This window comes from Giraffa tippelskirchi, chromosome 5 (assembly GCF_054371585.1).
Source record: "Giraffa tippelskirchi isolate mGirTip1 chromosome 5, T2T-mGirTip1v1.2.pri, whole genome shotgun sequence".
NCBI lineage: Eukaryota > Metazoa > Chordata > Mammalia > Artiodactyla > Giraffidae > Giraffa > Giraffa tippelskirchi.
In genome coordinates, this window is record NC_137279.1 from 28,975,928 (window position 1) to 28,994,265 (window position 18,338).

Here is an 18,338-nt window from a genome sequence, read left to right on the forward strand (position 1 = left end):
GGCCCGCGAGCGTTGGCGTTGGCGTTGGCGGCGCGCGCTGGGGCATGCCCCGCGCCTAGGGCCCGGGGGGCGCGCGGGGGGCGCGCGGGGGGCCCGGGCGGCGGCGGGCGCGGCGCGGGGCGCGTGGATGTGGCGCCGGGCCCGGGCGGCGGCGGCGGGCTCCAGCGGCGGGACCCCTTCGCCCCGCCCGCCTTCCCCTTCGCGCCCCCGGGCGAGGCCGAGGCCGCGGCCGTGATCGGCCGGGAGCCGGCGGCGGGGGGCGGCCGGGGCCGGGGCCGGGGGCGCCGCCGGGGCGCGCGGGGCGGCGGCGGGGGCCGCGGGGGCCCGGGCACGCGGGAGCGGGAGCGGCCTGGGGAGCCGGAGCGCACCATGGAGGCGGCGGCGGGCGGCCGCGGCGGCTTCCAGCCGCACCCGGGGCTACAGAAGACGCTGGAGCAGTTCCACCTCAGCTCCATGAGCTCGCTGGGCGGCCCGGCCGCCTTCTCGGCGCGCTGGGCGCAGGAGGCCTACAAGAAGGAGAGCGCCAAGGAGGCGGGCGCGGCCGCGGTGCCGGCGCCGGTGCCCACGGCCGCCGAACCCCCACCGGTGCTGCACCTGCCCGCCATCCAGCCGCCGCCGCCCGTGCTACCCGGGCCTTTCTTCATGCCGTCCGACCGCTCCACGGAGCGCTGCGAGACCGTGCTGGAGGGCGAGACCATCTCGTGCTTCGTGGTGGGCGGCGAGAAGCGGCTGTGTCTGCCGCAGATCCTCAACTCCGTGCTACGCGACTTCTCGCTGCAGCAGATCAACTCGGTGTGCGACGAGCTTCACATCTACTGCTCGCGCTGCACGGCCGACCAGCTGGAGATCCTCAAAGTCATGGGCATCCTGCCCTTCTCGGCGCCCTCGTGCGGGCTCATCACCAAGACGGACGCCGAGCGCCTGTGCAACGCGCTGCTGTACGGCGGCGCCTACCCGCCGCCCTGCAAGAAGGAGCTGGCGGCCAGCCTGGCGCTGGGCCTGGAGCTCAGCGAGCGCAGCGTGCGTGTGTACCACGAGTGCTTCGGCAAGTGCAAGGGGCTGCTGGTGCCCGAGCTCTACAGCAGCCCGAGCGCCGCCTGCATCCAGTGCCTCGACTGCCGTCTCATGTACCCGCCGCACAAGTTCGTGGTGCATTCACACAAGGCCCTGGAAAACCGGACCTGCCACTGGGGCTTCGATTCGGCCAACTGGCGGGCCTACATCCTGCTCAGCCAGGACTACACGGGCAAGGAGGAGCAGGCGCGCCTCGGCCGTTGTCTGGACGACGTCAAGGAGAAGTTCGACTATGGCAACAAGTACAAGCGGCGGGTGCCCCGGGTGAGTGTCCTGTGGCAGCCCGTGCCTGGGTAGTGGGAGTGGGGGCTGGAGAGGGGGTGGTGCCCTCCTGGGTCGGGGGCTCAGCCTCCCCCCTACGTTTCAGGGCTAGGTTTTGTTTTGTGGAAACTTGGGGGTGGTGTTGGCGTCTCCATAGACTGCTTCGTATAGGGAGGAAGGTCCTTTGGTCTGACTCCTAGGACTAGCTCCTTGCTGGTTGGGAGCCTGGGGGGCAGGCCTTGGGGCTGAAGCCCTCCTGAGGCCCACAGCTGTTGCCCAGCTGGGTCAGGAGGGGCAGGCCTTTTCTGCCCTTAGTCCCATGAAGTTTGATCCTGGCTGGTTCCAGTCTGAAGCCTCCAGCCCAGGCCTTCCTGGGGACCAGGGGGATGTCCAGGCTGAGTAGGGGGCAGGGAACCGCCCTGGCCTTCCCATTCCCGGGCTGGCACACAGAGGGGTGCCTGCCCATGTCCCCAGCAGGCGGAACTTGGCCGGGCAGGGCCTGTTTGTGCCTTGAAGTCTTGGGAGACAGACTCCAAAGCGAAGCCAGGTGTCTGGGCCGTGGTGGCCGGGGGCCGAGACTCGGCGACTCCAGCTCTGTGTGTGTGCCTGGCCTGCCAGAGAGTGAGTCTCAGAGTCCCCTGTGCGGGGGCGAGGGCCACTTGGCACCGGGCTCGGGGACTGGTCAGCGGGCGCCTGAGGCTTTGAGTGTCAGGGGAGCCACTGGCCTGCGGTTTGTTTTGGACGTGCACGTTTTCTTCTGTCCTTTCCTCTGAGATGCAAAGGGCGAGGTGGGGAGGGCCTCTGGCCTGGGGTCTGTTGTTTGTTCGCCAGACGGTGGATCCATGTGATGCAGCCTGGCAGCTCCTGGCCACTCACTGGGGTCCACACCAGCTTTGCATGGCACCTCCCCCCCTCCCCAAGTATTTGTAACTTTTCTTTTGAGTATCCAGGCTTGTTAAATTGCACACACAGAATGCTGCATTGGCTCTGCTATTCTTGGGAGGCCTAATTAATTCAGCTATTGCATCAAACTTTTTTTTCCAAATCTGTGAATAGATGTTCCCGCCCGGTTTTCTCTGGGCGCCCCTCCAGCTGAGTGTCAGAGTCTCTGGGAGCGGAGGAAGGGAGGGGAAGCCAGGCCTGTCGCCCGCGCTCGGGGGGCCCGTGTGCGCTCGTGGATGTGCTGGTGTTCCTGCCCTCGGCTCAGCTGGCGCCCAGGTGGCAGCTGTCTGCAGACCGGGGCTGGGATTGGGCTGGAGGGACGGTCTGAGTGGGCATTGTGGATGGGAGAGGTTGCTGGTGGCAGATCCCAGCAGGCTGATCGGCCCCTCGTTTCAGACTGGGAGCTGGCCGTGTGTGGCATGAGGGGTGTTCCCAGTGAACTGGGGGCCTCTCTGTTTGGGATGCCTGCCCCCTCGACAGCCCTCGTGGCCTGAGGGCACCCCGTGTGCAGGATTGTGGTGGGTTCTGGCCGCCTGGATAAGCCTGTGGTTGAAAGGCTGTGGCAGGTCACTTAGTGCAGGGTAGACAGGAGACGGTCTTGTCTGCAGGGTGTGTCTGTGTTTGTGTCCGAATCTGGGTCATGCGTGTTTGTGGTTGTCTTCCTGGGGTTAGCTGTGGCAGCTACAGGCCCAGGCCTTGGCTCCCTTGCAGAAGGCCCTGCTGTCCTGGACAAGAGTGTCCGTAGGCTCAGGGAAGGCCTGGCTTCAGCTTGTGGGCCCAGGCACTGCCAGACAAGTGGGCAAGACGGCCTCCTGAGTCCCAGCCCCAGAGAGGGGGCCAGAGTGAGCTTTGGTGTCTGGTGATTCCCCAGATGGTCAGTGCCGCCCTTTCCTCTCGTGCCCCCCCCTCCCCAGCGCTGCTGCTGGGAGCTCTCATCGGTTCAGAAAGCTCCCCCGGGGATGCTGATGGTGATGTGATCATCTTGAGAGGTTAGGATCTCCAGGCTGTGTGTCAGTACCACGTGTCGTCACAGTGGGGTCTGGGCCGGTGGTCCCATGTGCCCCCATCCAGGCCTCGGCTATGCCACTGTCCACGCTGGCTCCTGTGCCCTCCTGTCACCCTCAGCTCAGTTATCCTGTTCTCTGGCCTCTGCCCATGGCTTTGGCTCTGTGACTGTGCACTCGGGAGTCCTTGGGTGTGTGGTCCTTTTCAGGTCTCCCCAGCACAGCCTGTCTGTGCGTCAGGGACACCCCACCCTGAGAGTGGGAAGGGGGTTTCGGCCTCAGGGTGGGGAGCTCGTGGGGAGTTCTGGAAAAAGCTGCAGGGGAAGACCCCCTCCCCAGGCTGCGGGCCTCTATTTGCTCCACCCCTTGCCCGCCTGACAGATTATTCGTGGGATACGTTTTGATTTCTTCACTTCTTTCTGTAGTTCATTTTAATATATTTGATCTCCTGAGACCAAGGACAAAAAGCAACAGAGAACGTGCTGGAACTGCTCTTTGTGGGGGCCTCAGGTTGCGGTGAGATGAAGTGAGCTGATGTTCGGCCCCGGGCACTGAGGGCTGCGGGGGTCACCTGGCTCTCTTGCTGCCAGCACTGGGGGGGCCTCCTGGGGTCCTGGGGCCCAGTTGCCTTCACCTGCCCTGCTGTGCCTACAGCCTGAGCACAGGGGGGTGGCGGTCCCTGTGGTCGCCCCAGCATGGGGACAGGGCTCCAGCCTGAGCCTGGAAACCCTTGAAGGTGGTGTGTCTATGAGTGCTGGCCCGGGGGATGCTCCTCAGTGATGCCCTTCACACCACAGGGTCCCCCAGGATGTGCTGCTGTCAGGGCTGCCAGGCCCTGGTGCCCTGCGTTGGGCGGGTCTGACTGTGGAGCTCCTCGGGGCTGCTCCTGTGTCCTCGCTCTGTCCCTCCCTGGCTGCCTGACTGAGCAAGCATGCGCCTCAGTTTCTGCGTGTTAAAACGGAGACAGTATGCGTAACGGTTGTTGGCAGTGTGTTGAGGGCGTGTTTGGGTGATGAATGTTGTAGGTGGGCAAGGATGTGTCTTTTCGCTGCTGGACTGTGTAGCACTGAGGTGGGAGTCTCAGCCTCCCCACGCCCCCTTCCCTTGTCTTCTGCCTGGTCGACTCCATCCCTCATCTGATGGCCCTTGGACTAAGTTGGACCTGTCAGTCATGGAGGGGGGCATTGGTATGTGTCCCTCATTTTGAGGGATGGCTGCTCATGGGCCAGGTGGGTTGCGGGGGTGCGTTGCCCCCCTGGGGCTGGAACTGGGCCGGCCCCTGCGAGGTTGAGGAACAGGCCGTTGGGGACTGCTTGCCTTCCGAAGGTCCTGCTTCCCAGGCTGGAGACCGGGGATGCTGTTTGCTCATGGGGCCTTGTCCTTCAGTGCTGAGTCCCTGTAGGAGTGTTTCTACAGAATTGCCTGCCTGGCAGGGGCTCGTTGACTGAGGGTCCCCGTGCTGTGAGAGTGTTCAGAGTGGAGTCTGTTTGAACTCCCAGTAGTGGAGCGGTTTCCCCCGTCATCTGGGGATGGCCAGGCCATTGGCATGGACTCTCAAAGTCCCTGCTGGGCAGTGGCCGAGACTTTGGTGGAGGGAGATAGGCCATAGGGATTCCACTAAGGGGGCACGTGTTGTAGGGTCAAGCTGAAGTGGCCATGGGAGAGACGGTGTCAAGAACGTCCATCGGGCTGGAAGGGACTCTGGCCAGCCTGCCTCTCCCAGCACCTTCTCTTTGTTGTGGGGCTAGGCTCAATGATGCCCTCAGTCTGGGCACAGGTGTAGAGGCTTGGCCGTCCCATCGTCCACTGGCTTTGCTCGAGGTTTTTGTGGGCCCCATTGTGATTTCCTGGCTCCTGATGTTTTGCTGAGAAGGCGGGGTGCTATTGGGTGATGCTCTGCAGCCAGGCTCCTGGATGGGCCCAGCCCCGTGTGCAGGAGGATGGAATCCGCAAGTTGGTCTGGTCCTTGGTGAAGGCCCCAGAGCGAAGGCCCGGCTCATCAAACGGGAAACAGCAGCCTCTGGTCAGCCTAGTGCGAATGAGGGAGGGTATGGGGGGCCGGCCGAGTGCCCTCGTCTGCGTGTGGTGAGCAGGGCCACGTTGAGGTGGTCCTCCAGGTGGGGGCCATCTGCCCATCTTCAGCCATCCTGCTGGTTTCCAGCACCTCTCTTTGGAACTGGGCAGTGCCTTCGGCTTGCCGGGGGCAGCAAGGTCCCTGAGTGGCCCTTGCCTCTGTCCCTGCTGCCTGTCTGGGGACCCTCGACCAATACAGGGCTTTGAGAGTAGAGCAGTTGGCTCCCAACCTTGCTCACAGCCCGTCCGAGTACTGTCTGTCTGAGGTGCCAAGCGAGGCCCACGAGGAAGTCTGGGGAGGTGACCGCCGGGCGCCGGGACGGCCTGGGGGAGGCGGTGCTTCCGGGCCCTGCACCCTGGCCGTCTGGCGGGAGGTGTTGGTGGCCGGCGGCCGGACTCTCTGTGGCCCAGAGACTGTTACACAAGCAGCAATAATGTGTCTCTTTCTAAGGATTGCGAAAGTTGGGGAGGATTTCTCCACTGGAAAAATTATGCAAGTTTCAACTGAAATGTCTTTTAAAAGTTTCTTTGTTTTGAGTCAAAATACAGAGGCTGAATTATTTCCTTAAGATCTGTGAGAGCTGCGGGAGAGGGAGAAGCCTCCACTCTTCCCAGGGCCCTGCTTGCTTGCTTCCTTCCTTCTCTCCTGCTGCCCATCACAGGGGGATGGGGTGTGTTTCGGGGAGGTTTGGCCCCGAGGTCACGGGCAGGAGCTCCTGGCCACACGTGTCTGTGGGTTAACAGGGGCCTGTCAGAGCCCCAAGAAGGGATGGGAAGTCATTTCTGGGAGTGTGAAGCCGTCGCGGTGGGGTCTGAGGTGGGTTCCTTTTGGTGTCAGGTTAGAGCTGTGACTGGTGTCTGTGTGTCCATGTGAGTGGAGTGGGGCGGGTAGGGACTCAGGCTGTGTATCCAGTGTGGCCAGCGTGGCTTGGGCCCTGCGGGGTCCCAGGATGGGCGGAGGAGCCCGCGCTGTACCCACCTCTGTGCGTGCAGGGCCGGCTTCTCTGGTGGCCCGGGAGCAGCCGGCGTACTATCGGGTTTATGGCGTTTGAGTCTCCTCTGATTTTATGTTTTTCACTTAGAAAGACTCAAAGAACGCTGTGACTTCTTGATTTTGCAGCTACAGATAATAATTCAGGAAGTCTCGGCGTGGCTCTGTGGCCGCGCAGCCCGCAGCGGTCGGGCCTGCCCCGCGGTCTGGGCTCCGGGGAGACCTTTTTGCGGCCGACCTGGGGGTTGTGTGTTTGTGGTTGTGTTGTTGGCTTCGTGTGGGCCCCCAGTTCCGGGCTCGGAATAAATACTTGTCGAATGACTCATGGAGACATGAAATCACTGATGTCAAGGTTTATTGGCAGCTCGGCGCTAGCTGGCTAGAAAAGGAAGGAGCGGGCGCTTTCCCTGGAGTGCACGGAGCCATCCTGTGGGGCCCCAGCTCAGGGCTGCTGGGGGTTCAGAGAGGGCTCCACCTGGACAGGCCCCGACGTGGCTCCTGCTTGAACGTTGGTTGGCTACTCTGAAAGGAATGTCTCTTGTTGAAACAGGCTTCTCGGGGCTACCATGCTGCTTGTCACAGAAAACGTGGTGACGGGTGGTGAGGGGGCTTTGTGGCTGTGGGGGAAGGAAGCTGGAGCCACTGGGCCTGAGGGTTGCCAGGACCACGGGTGGCTGGAGCGGAGGGGGTCTGAGGGCACCGGGCACCCGTGAGACCTCACTCAACCGCTGAGCCCCTGTGAGGGGTGTTGCCGAGTGGAGGTGACCATCATGTGATGGGGAGGATCTGAACCCCTGGGACAGGGCTGGCAGTGAGGGACGGGGCGGGGCTTCAGGACTGCAGGTAGGGGTCACCTGTGTGTTGGGGGTCACCCACTGGGTGGCCCCGTGTGCCTGTGCCCACCTCCCTCTGCCCCAGGAGCTGTTGGCCACGTCCTCACAGGAGCCAGGTGGTGTGATTGGTGTCTGAGGACCTGGCCGGAACCTGGGCCTTTTCTGCACCCGACTCTCACCTCATTCATCTCCTAGGCCATGTAGCGTTCCGGGAGGGCTGAGGGTCTAGGTTCATGTGCAGTACACGACCCCCAGTATCAGAGCCCCTCCATCCGTGGACGGTCACAGCCACGCTTGCCAGTGACAGCCAAGAGGGCCCTGAGCCCTGGGGAGCCTGGCGGCCCTGCTGGCCAGGAGGGTGGTGGGGGCTGTGACTGGGCCTGTGTGTGGCCAGCTTTCTATGTGCACGTCTGTCACCTTGACTCTCTCGTGACCCCATGGCACTGGTTTGTGGTTCAGGCCTGGTGGGTGGGTGTGGCATCCACACACTGTGCTGTGGTCCTCCGGTCCGCGTGAGCTGCCTTCAGGGCCTGACCTGCTCGCTGACTGGGGTCACTGTGGTCTCCAGTGGTGCTGGTGGTTTTCTCATGGTTGTCATGGTTCCTCCTGCCCGCCCCTGTGGGTGTGTCCTGTTTGCTTGATGGTCTCCTCTTGCTGCCCTTCAACTGTTGGAACAAGAGGGGCCCTTGGTCCTGGGGACCCCCTAGCCTTGCATGGGGCTGGGGCTTCTCTTGCAGGGACCCATGGGTCCGGCCATGGACAGAGAGCCTCAGAGTCTTCACAGAGAGCCATGGGGCCTGGCTGACCTCCCCTGCACCTCCCAGCCCAGCTGCTGTGGTTGTCTGGGTCTGACTGTTGCCCCCAGTGGGGCGAGCGTGTCACAGGTGTTCTCTGAGTCCCTGGAGGAGGTGGGGTGTGGGGCGGGGGCCGCAGTGCCACCCCGGGAGGAGGGCAGGTGCATATGTCCACGGGTGGCTCTGGAAGCTCCTGCCCAGCCCCCCGTCCAGGTCAAGGCAGGGGGGAGTCTCTGCTGGCCTTGCCTCTCCTTCCACCTGGGGTGGGGACCCCGGGCCTGGCGTAGTCCCTGGGGTCTAGCCTGCCCTCCCTGGAAGTGCGGAGGCTGCTGGCTCCCTCCACCTGCCGCCTCCCACTTCCTGGTGTTAGAACCACCTCGCCCAAACCATTAAAAAAATTATACTCCCATGTTGAATGATATGCAAATGTAGTCAATTAAGCGAGGGGATTTTAATTAGCAGTTTAAGTTCATGTGTGAAGTGCCTAGCCTTAATTACTTGACAGTTTTGTTGTAAATTTGCTAAGTTTTTTTTTGCAGAACTATCAAAACTGTGATTTTTTTTTTTAACATTCTTGTATGTAATAAGTGTCGCCCAGCTTGCCTGACCCTAGTGGGTCTTGTCTGCATTTACAAAGCTCCTTAAACTGTGAAAGCAAGGTAGGCCCTGGACTGGCTCCATGCGGCTCTGATAGTTAAACTGTATTCCGAGTGGCCCGGGTGTGGGTGGCCGAGGGGTCCTGGGCTCCTGGGTGGTGGACCCGGGGACCCTCCTCCTGGCTGGGGTCTGGCTGCTTGCAGTGGAGCTGGGGCCGGGCAGTGTACCAACAGGTGGGACCGCAGAGGACCGAGGCTGCAGCCCCTGCCCAGCACCATGTGGCCCGGTCCCCACGTCCTACCCTGAGAGCCCTGGTCCCTCGCTGCCGAGGACCCGGAATTCCCAAATTCCCAATCTCGCTCCTTCCCCTCCAGGAAGGAGGCCTCCCTCCTGCTGCCGCACACACTCCCCACCCCCCCACTCAGTTCTTCTGATGGTGTGGCCCACCCAGCCTGGTGTCCCGTTTCTCCTGCGGGAGAGGAGATGTGTGCTCTGTTTGTTGGATTCGGATTCGTGTTGGACTCACCTCCCCTTTGGGGAAGATCTGCTTTAATTTTCCTGTTGCTGTTGTTGAGGTGGTCTCAAGTCATCTGGGGTCTTCTGTGGTTTTTAGTGCCCCTCCCAGGTTTGATTATTTGAGCTCCAGGTGTTTCACATACGCAGTTAGAATTTTAAATGTTCTCTTGAACTACCTTGCTATTTCTCTCAGGAGTCCATGTGACGGGACCCTGGCCGGGACCCTGCAGAGCACGCAGCTGTGAGTGGGGGAGGGATGGGGTGCAGGCCTTCTGATGGGCTTGAGGGAGAGCCGTGGAGCTCTGAGCCACCTGGGCCTCTGCCTTTGCTTGCTTAAGCTTTGAGGGGTGAGCGGAGTGAGCCCAAAGGGTGATCCCAGGCCAGGTTCCTGCCCAGCGGTGAGCACCTACTACCCGAAGGGCCAGCATGTGTGTGGACTTAGAGTGAGTGGTGGTGTGAGGGCAGATTCAGGTGCCCGCACGTGGAGAAGTGGTTCACGCAGACACGTTCCTGGTTCCACACCTGCTTTCAACTCACTCATTTCCTCTAACGCCTTCTCTCTAAAGCAGACCCCAGGCATCATTTCACACGTGAGTGTTTCAGTATACGTCTAACAGATACGGAATCGTGGAAAATCATAACCTTGGGGCTGTTAGCATGCCTGGCAAAGTTGACAACAGTGTCTGAATGTGTCCCCAGCCTGTGTTCAGATCTCACGTCTCACACATGGCTCTGCAGGCCTCCCTGATCCACGCCCCTGTGTACACGTGTGTCTTGTGCACGGCTGTGCCTGTGGGCAGCCACAGAGCACTTTGGTGAACAGTCTGTGGTGTGGAGGGTCCTGGAATATCTTTCACATCCAGGGACCGGGCTGTGTTTTTGTTATTATGCGAGAGGCTTCAGAGAGTGTCTTAATGAGGACTTCCCCCCAGGAGCCTCAGTGCAGCAGTGCAGAAGGTCATGTACACCTGCCACCACCTTCCAGCACCACCACCCCCACTCCACCATCCTGAACGTCCCTGTGTCTGGACCTGTGTCCAGTGTGGCTGTGGCCCTCACCTCCACCTCGTAGCTGGGGCTGGTTCCTGCTCTTGTGTGATGGGCGTTGGGGCCTCCCGTGCAGGCACCCATGGATGGGACTGGTGCATCCTTGCTGCAGGCGTGTGCATGTGTGTCTGGGTCAGAGGTCACGCTCAATTGTTTTCTGCAGGGAGGGCAGGGCCTGTGTCCCGAGGGGCCTCAGGTCAGTGGTCACCACAGGCACATCTCCTCTGATGCCCGGGACTTGAGCTGAGGTTCTCATAGATGACTTGGCAGCTCAGAGCGGGCTCCCGACCTTGTTGGTCGCGCTTCCGTTTGTCCCATTTGGTTGCTCACACACAGGATGCCTGTACTTCTCTGGGCATTCCCTTGGGAGACTGACCCAGAGAGGCAGGTTGTCTTCATGGATTCTTGATTTTGTTGCCAAGATTCTCCCTCTTAACAGCATCAGGTACCTGCTCACCTTCCTCTGTCCTCACAGCCTTAGTCACTGTCATTCAGAATAGCCTTGTTAAAGGGGAATATCTCATTGATCCATTTTTTCCTAAAGGAGTTGGCCATTTTATTATTTTTAGTATTTTTTTTCCTATAATTTTCCTTGTGTGTGTTGTTCTTTATTGTGGTAAGATGACACTTACCATAAAAACCACCCTCCTCCTTTTTTTTAAGTGCACAGCTCAGTGGGATCGGGCACATTATTGTGTTGGGCAGCCATCCCCACCATCACCTCCAGGACTTTCTCCTCTTCCCAAACTGAAGCTCCGCCTCCACCCACTCCCCCGGCCCCCACCCTCCCTCTTTATGTGTCTGTGACTCTTAACTCCCCCAGGGACCTCAGAGAAGTGGAATCACATAGGATGTCTCCTCTTACGTCTGGTTTGTTTCACTCTGCATCGTGTCCTAAGGTCTGTCCACGCTGGAGCAAGTGTCAGTGTCAGGACCTCCTCCCTGTTTAAGGCTGGATCCTGTTCTGTTGTATGGATGGACCACATTCTGTTTGTCCGTCATCTGACGACGGGCACCTGGGTTGCTTCTATGTTTCAGTTGCTGTGCATGGGGCAAGTCCCTGCTCTCAGTTCTGCTGGGCACATCCTCACAGGTGGAATGGCCGGGTCACACGGTAGTTCTGCGTCTGCTCCTTGAGGAACCTCCGTACTGGCTTCCTTGGCAGTGGTGCCCCCGCGTCCCAGATTCCCCATGTCCTCGCCAGCACTGGTTTCTGGTTTTTGACAGTATTTGTCCTGACGGGTGTGAGGCTGTCTCTCTGTGCTGTTGATTTGTGTCCCCTTATGATCAGTGATGTTGAGCATCTCGTCATGGGCTTGTTGGTTGTGTGAGTATGATGGCCTCTGAGGGGTGGCCGGTGAGCTTGACGTGAGACTGTCCTCTCTTGAGTCTATGTCCTGCCCCTGTTCCTTGAGAAAGTTCTTCAGAGAGGAAGCGGCGGTCTTCTCATGCTTTTCCCCACACAGAGACCGGAGTCTCTGCCTTTTAATCTCATCACCACACGGGGGTTGCGTGTTTGGCTCAGAGCAGGGGGACACCCACCTGTGTCCTGGATAGCTTGAGGGCCCCTCTGGGCAGGAGAGCCTGCTGGCTGGATGTGGACTTTCCCTCTGGCTCTGGGACAGCCAGGAGCCCACTCACAGGACCGCCGGCCACTTGGCGTCCTCCGTCTGCCTTGGACACAGTTTCCCAAATGACTGGTGCATGCGCCCCTCTCATGGGCTTTGGGTCCAGCCCAGCTTCCAACCATTATTTCCATTAGTTTGTGTCCGTTGGTTTCAGGAGGCCACAGTGACAGGTGGCCCAGGAGACACGGGTTGTCTAGGCAGACCAGGCTGCTCCGGGCCCTGACTGGTGGCCCTGGCCAGGATGGGCTGTGCTCGCACTGCCCACATCCCAGCCCTGGGGCTGCATTGCCTGAGCAGTTGAGTGGCCTCTGAACCAACCGAGATGTTTCGTTTCCAGACGCCCCCATCTTGGCCTCTTGCAGGAGCTGGAGTGGGCGTGGACCCGAAGTCCAGGGACTGGGAGAAGTGACCCTCTGCTTCTTTGTCCACTTTGTCTTAGCTGTTGAATATTGATGAGAGTCTGGGGTGTGAGGGCACCCTGCCGCGTAGCTCTTGAAAGGAGGGTCCTCGATTTTTGTTTTGCAAATACTGCCAGGTCTGCCTGCTGGGTGGGGGTGAAGGCACTGGTTGGATTCAAAAAGAAGGCCTGGTGGTGGGAACCTGGGCAGGGCCTGCAGGGACCTCAGTGAGGGTGGCTCTTTGTGTGCTGGTTGAAGAAAGAAAGAGGAGTTGGAAACCGCTTGGGGTGGGAGGGCCCCCCTCTGCCCCACCTGCTGCCCACAGTGAGCAGGAAGCACTGTCTTTGGATCTAATTTTAACCTCTTTCTTACCCCATTTTCTCTGTGCAGATGTTAGCAAGTATAATTTTTTGGTATTTCTGGTGAAGTCCAAGTTTCTAGAAGTCTAGAGAGGCAGCATTGCTTAATGGTTAGGGGCAGGGATCCTTAAACTTGATTGCTGGGAATTCCCTGGCGGGCCAAGGGATAGGATGTAGCCTTTTCACTGCTGAAGGCATGGGTTTGATCCCTGGTCAGGTGAACTATATACTTCAAGACACGTAGTGTGGCAAAAACAAAGAGAAAAAAGAAAAACATTGGCCTTTTTTTTTTTTTGTAAAAAAAACCAGATATAGCCCACTTGATTCCCGGGGCCAGATCCTGGCTTGGCCAACTTCTCACTTGTATTAGAGGCTTCGTCAGCTCCCTGGGCCCTGATGTCCCGTCTGTAAAGTGGGGGGCGGGGGGGAGTGGGGTGCCTCCTCTCATTGGTCGTTACAAAGGCCCAGCACTGCTCCCGGCCCTCTCTCTCTCTTCCTAAGCCGGGGCATCTGACAGGAGGCAGCGGGCCGGACAGGCCATCCCAGGAGCCCGGCCGGGCCAACGTGTGGGCATACACAGGCTGGCACGGTGGCCTCCTTGCAGCCAAGCGGGCCAGCGGATGGGCGCCAGCAGGTGCTCTGAGTGGAGCACACAGTATGCCGGGCGGCCAGGCTCCCTGTGCCAACGGTAGCTCTGGGTAGCCTGGGGCCTGTGCAGTGTGTGGTCAGTGTGCCCCATGCTGGCTGCCCTAATGGACTTGTAGAGACTCAGCCTACTTCCACACTGGGTCCCAGATGAGGCAGGTGCTGGTATGTTTGGCCCCTGTGTGGGGTCCTGTTGGAATGCTGAGAGCCGCCCGTCCTGGGTTCCCTGGGCTCTGTCTGCAGCCAGGCGTGTCTGTGCGGACCCAGCTGTCCACTGCAGCATGGTGCTTGGTGACAGGCTGAGAGAGTTCCTTCTCTGTCAGGTGCAGCCTCCAGGTGGTTCCCTGGACGGAGGGAGGACCCGCATCCTGTTTGAGCAGAGCGGGTGGTTGGGTTTTCAGATGGGAAGATGGGATGACTGGGGATAACTCTTCACACGGGGACTTGGGTAAACAGCCAGCAGTGGTCAGCGCCTCATCCGCAGCCTTGGTCTTAATGGAGCAGCACTGATCCCAGAGCCATTCTTCCCCAGAAAGATAAGGTTTTCCGGAAAGCAGAAACAAGGCAGTGTGTTGAGAACCCTCTTAGGGATGCTCGCTTGTTCCCATCCCGCTCTTGGGGCAGAGCCTCGGGAGGGAGGAGCCCAGGGGGAGCGGCCAGGGTCCAGGGTCTTGGCTGGGGGTTGGCGAGGGGAGGGTCCCATCCGCCTGCTCCTTGTTGATACAGGTCCTCACATGCTGGATTATGCATCACCCTTCCAGAGAGTTGAACAGAATTGGAGATCTGTTTTCCTGTTCAGGAAATTGGGAATTTTGAGAGGTTTTTCATGCTATTGTTCCATTTCTGATGCTTTTGGGTCTGATTTAGAAAAACCACTTAGCGTGGCTTACATGTTGCAAGATGTCATTGCCCTGCCCAAGCTGGGCATCCCCAGAGTGCCTCTGTCCCTTCGTGGCACATGTTCTTGTGTCCTTATGCCAGGGGGTGGCTTCCACGCCCCTGCGGACGGCTTCCATGCCCCTGCGGACAGAGGAGCAGACAGCCACCCGTTGGTGAATCTGTCGCCTCTCCTTGGTTCAGGGCTTTTTATTTTGTATTTGTTGTGTTCTTGGCTGCACCGGGTCTTTGTGGCACGCAAGATCTTTTAGCTGTGGTGTGTGGGATCTATCCCTGATGAGGGATCAAACCTGGGTCCCCTGCACTGGGAGCACAGAGTCTTACCCACTGGATTACCAGGGAAGTCCCTGGGGCTTTTTTATTATAAGAAATTTTCACACCTGCAGTGAAGCTTTGAGACAGGTTCCCCAGGGTTCACTGCCATCGTCCTGCTGCATTGGAGGGAAAGTGTCCGACGCTGTGGTCCTTGGTGTGTGACCGTGGGTGCCTGGCTGCAGCACCGTCACGCTCCTCATCCACTCAGCCCTCCTGCAGCAGTTTGCTTCTGCGCAGGACCCACCAGGATGGGCCCTGCGATCCTGCGTCTCTATCTGAGCCTGTCCGCTGGGATCCCCCCACCTGTGGTCCTGCCTGATGCGGTGTCGGAAGGGCGAGGGGCTGTCCTGTGGACACGTGCCTGGTGTGTCTCCTGGCTGGTGTCGGTGGCAGGCTCGGAGCCCACCTCCCCTTGGGGACGGCAGCTTCGCTCACACTCATGGGTGAGTCTGCTTCTTCCCTCTGTGGTTAATAAATAATCTGTGGGCAGACTTTAGACCCTACCGGTGTCCTGTCCCCGTGAACTTTCTCCTGGTGGGTTGGCTGTCCCTCCGGGATGCTGCCTGACCAGAAACAATTAGCCGGTCTGCTGCTCCTCTCCCTCCTCTCCTCCCTCCTCCTCGGGCTGGTTGGTGTCACCAGATTAGCCCCAGACAGTGTTGCGGTCATTCCTGCCATTATTTGATGCCTCTGCCGTCCTCTTTGGGCCACCTGCTAGGGACTCAGTCTCTCCCAGTGGCTTTTCTCCCACCACTGACCCCTGCCCAACACCTCCACACCTCCCTGCAGTGTGTGGCCCATCCCCTCCTGACTGTAAGGCAGCTGGTCCCTGGGGTTTAGACACAGATGCAGTCCCTTGATATGGTCACACCTGCCCCCCAGCAGGAGCCCCCAGGGGGTGTGTGGGTTCCAGTCTCAGGGTTGTGTCACGGTGGGGCAGCAGTTGGCTGCTGACAGCAGAGGGTCTCGCTACCTGTGAAAGTTGGGGCATTTTCCACGTCTTGTTGTAGGTCATGGATGGGACCCGAGCCACTTCCCCCTGATTTCTGTCCTGGGCTTCCCATGGGGCTGCATCTGTTGCCATTTCACTCTGAGCCCGGAGGCTATGTCTATGCCTCTGTTCACTCCGCCCTGGATGTGCCCTGCCCTGGGGTCACTCACACTCTTCCTGCCTGGGATGCTCCCAGATTCCCGTGTGACACATGGGGTCAGGAGGGGAGGGCACCTGGTGGGCTGTACGCCCTCCAGGTGCCTGTCACTTCAGTTTGAGGTGGAATGGAGAGGATTGAAAACCATCCCTTTTCCTCCCATTTTAAAAACGAATCTTTATTCTACCTCAAATCTCTGAAAGCTCTGTAAAGTTAAAAAAAAAATAATAAGGGTTGATTCATTTTAGCTGCCCTAATAAGAAAGATGTTGTTGTTCAATCACTAAGTTGTGTCCGACTCTTTGTGATTCCAAGGACTGCAGCATGCCAGGCTTCCCTGTCCTTCACCATTTCCTGGAGCTTGCTCAAACTCATGTCCATTGAGTTGGTGATGCCATCCAATCATCTCATCCTCTGTCGTCCCCTTCTCTTCCTACCTTCAATCTTTCCCAACAATCAGGGTCTTTTTCAATGAGTCAGCTCTTCACATCAAGTGACCAAAGTATTGGAGCTTCAACATGAATCCTTCCAATGAATATTCAGGGTTGATTTCCTTTAGGATTGACTGGTTTGATCTCCTTGCTGTCCATGAGACTCTCCGTCTTCCCCAGCACCACAATTCGAAAGCATCAATTCTTGGTACTTAGCCTTCTTTATGGTCCAGCTCTCACATCCATACATGACTACTAGGAAAACCAGAGCTTTGAATGCGAGTGTTTTGAGAGCAGTAGTGGCTGTTCCGGGATGAGGTCCTGCCCTTGGTGTGACCTGATGGTCTGAAGGTCCTCTGGGTCATGGTGGGGGGTGTGTTGGGGGTTCACGATCCCAATAGGTGGCCCAAGGCCTCTGCGTCTGGGAAGGTGACCCCAAGTTCTGGGCCCTGTGCTGGGGACACAGCCTCCCAGGGAGCGTGGGCGGAGTCCTTGAAGGCTCCAGTGCTCTGTACCTGCTGAGAGCTTCTGTCTCTGTCAGCTGCTGACCACAGAGTGATGCGAGAGCCTGAATGCAAGGACAGGCACCCTAAGAGAAGACAGACGTTGAAGACACACTGGGCCACGGCCACCTTGCCCTCCAGTCTTCCCACATAGTCCATGGCCCTCCAGACAGGACTAAGCCCGTGTCCCCACAGCCCTTCCCAGCTTGAGGCTGGTTCCTTGGTGAGGCCAGTGTTGGGCTAATGCCAGGCTCTGCCAGGAGTATCTGTGCATCTGGCTATCAGCAGAAGGTTCTAAATACTGAGCCTCACAGGAATATAAGGATTGCCTGATTGGAATGAATACTTAGGATCTGATTTGATTAAAGTTGCTTTGGCCAATCTGTGGGGTACTGTGCACCATGGGTCACAGCCTCATCCGTCCCGATCTGCAGCCAAGCACCCTGCCAGCAGCACCACCACCCCCCACGGTCAGTGAGCATGGGCGTCGTGGGGCTGGGGGCCTCAGGTCCTCCCTGATGAGGCTCCCAAAGCAGCATGTGTGCTTGTTTTCGATGTACCCTGTGTGTATCCCTGTGTCTATAGGCCTCCAGGGAGAGGAGAAGGACATTGTGTGTGTAGGTCTGTCTTCAGATGGGCCCTTTGAGGAGACAGCGCTTGAAGCCAAATTCGCTCAAACCTTCCTGCACACGTGCCTGGTAACCAAGGCTGCCGCCTCCACTAGGGGCCTTGCTCTTTTTCCCGAGGACTTGTTCCCAGCGTGCGTGTGTGCGTGCTTAGTCGCTCAGTTGTGTTGATTCTGTGACCCCATGGGCTGTAGCCTGCCAGGCTCCTCTGTCCATGGGATCGTGCGTTTGTCAGTAAGTGAGCACACACTCTAAGCCTGGAAGTGAGGCGGAGGCTGAGACAGGCCCCTTGGGGATGAGGAGGAGCTGGCCCTGGCTGTGCTTCCAGTTGGGTGCCATGTGCAGGCCTGGCCTGCCCGCCGCTTGCAGGACCCATGGGGGTTGGGGGGTGGCATGTGTGAGCAGCGGGCAGAGCAGGGCCTCCCTGTGGCGCTTTCTGTCACCTAAGGCCCCGGGGCCATTAGTTGAGGGCCTTGCCCCTACCTTGCCTGGGCGTCAGGTTCTGTGTGGCTCCCGTGGAACTGAGGGACCTTCATTCGGAAGCTGGAGGATATGTGGCCCTGGGAAGCCCAGCGTGAGTGGGAAGAAGCCTCACAGCTGCCCGGTGGTGTGAGGGGTTCAGAGGGGTGGGGGCGACCCTTCAGCCAAGGCCTTGGCCAGGCATGGCCAGGCATGGCGCTGGTGGCCCCTGTCTGTCGTGGGCTGAAGTGGACCCTGGGGACTGCTGCAGGGCGGCGCTGCCTTCTGGATGCCTCACACCTGCTTTATTCATCCCCTGCGAGGTCTGCTCTGATGGGAAGCCATCCCAGGCCCCATGCACACCCAGCATACCTACCACCTTGGTGGTGCCACCTAGCCCTTGCCACTGGAGGGGACTGTGGACTGTGCTCACTGGATACCCTCTGCCCCCGCCCGTGCAGTCAAGAGAAGGGCTGGAGGTACCAGACCTCTCTGGGCCCTGGGGGACCCCGACAGTGGCAGGGGAGGTCGAGGGCTGTGTGAGCAGACTTTGGGCTGCAGTCCTGCAGGTCTGAGTGCCTGTGGCCGGGAGCTGTCCTGAACTGTGCTACGGTGTTTCAGGCGCCCCAGGCATGTTCCTTGGTGGGTCCAGGGGAACTTCTCTGTGTCTCTGAGTCTTTCTGAGACACGTAGGAGCTTCTCGTCCCTCTCTAGATGCTGATTCTGTAGAGTTGGGAAGGCCCACCATGTTGACTGGGCTGTCATTCTGCGAGGTGCACCTGCTTGGAGTGCTGGCTG

General features: G+C 59.3%; 1 protein-coding gene across 3 annotated transcripts in view; it reads left to right on the forward strand.

Annotated features, from left to right (window-relative positions):
• Positions 1 to 326: 326 nt before the first annotated feature.
• Positions 327 to 18,338, forward strand: part of SKI (SKI proto-oncogene) — a 54,514-nt gene continuing 36,502 nt past the window's right edge. For 2 of the 3 annotated variants that reach the window (XM_081488391.1, XM_081488392.1), the window contains exon 1: positions 327 to 1,338. In XM_081488391.1, coding sequence (XP_081344517.1) covers positions 370 to 1,338 — 969 coding nt within the window. In that variant the 5' untranslated portion in view covers positions 327 to 369. Of the gene's footprint in view, positions 1,345 to 18,338 lie in introns of all 3 variants that reach the window. The other variant, XM_081488393.1, reaches the window with a different exon arrangement.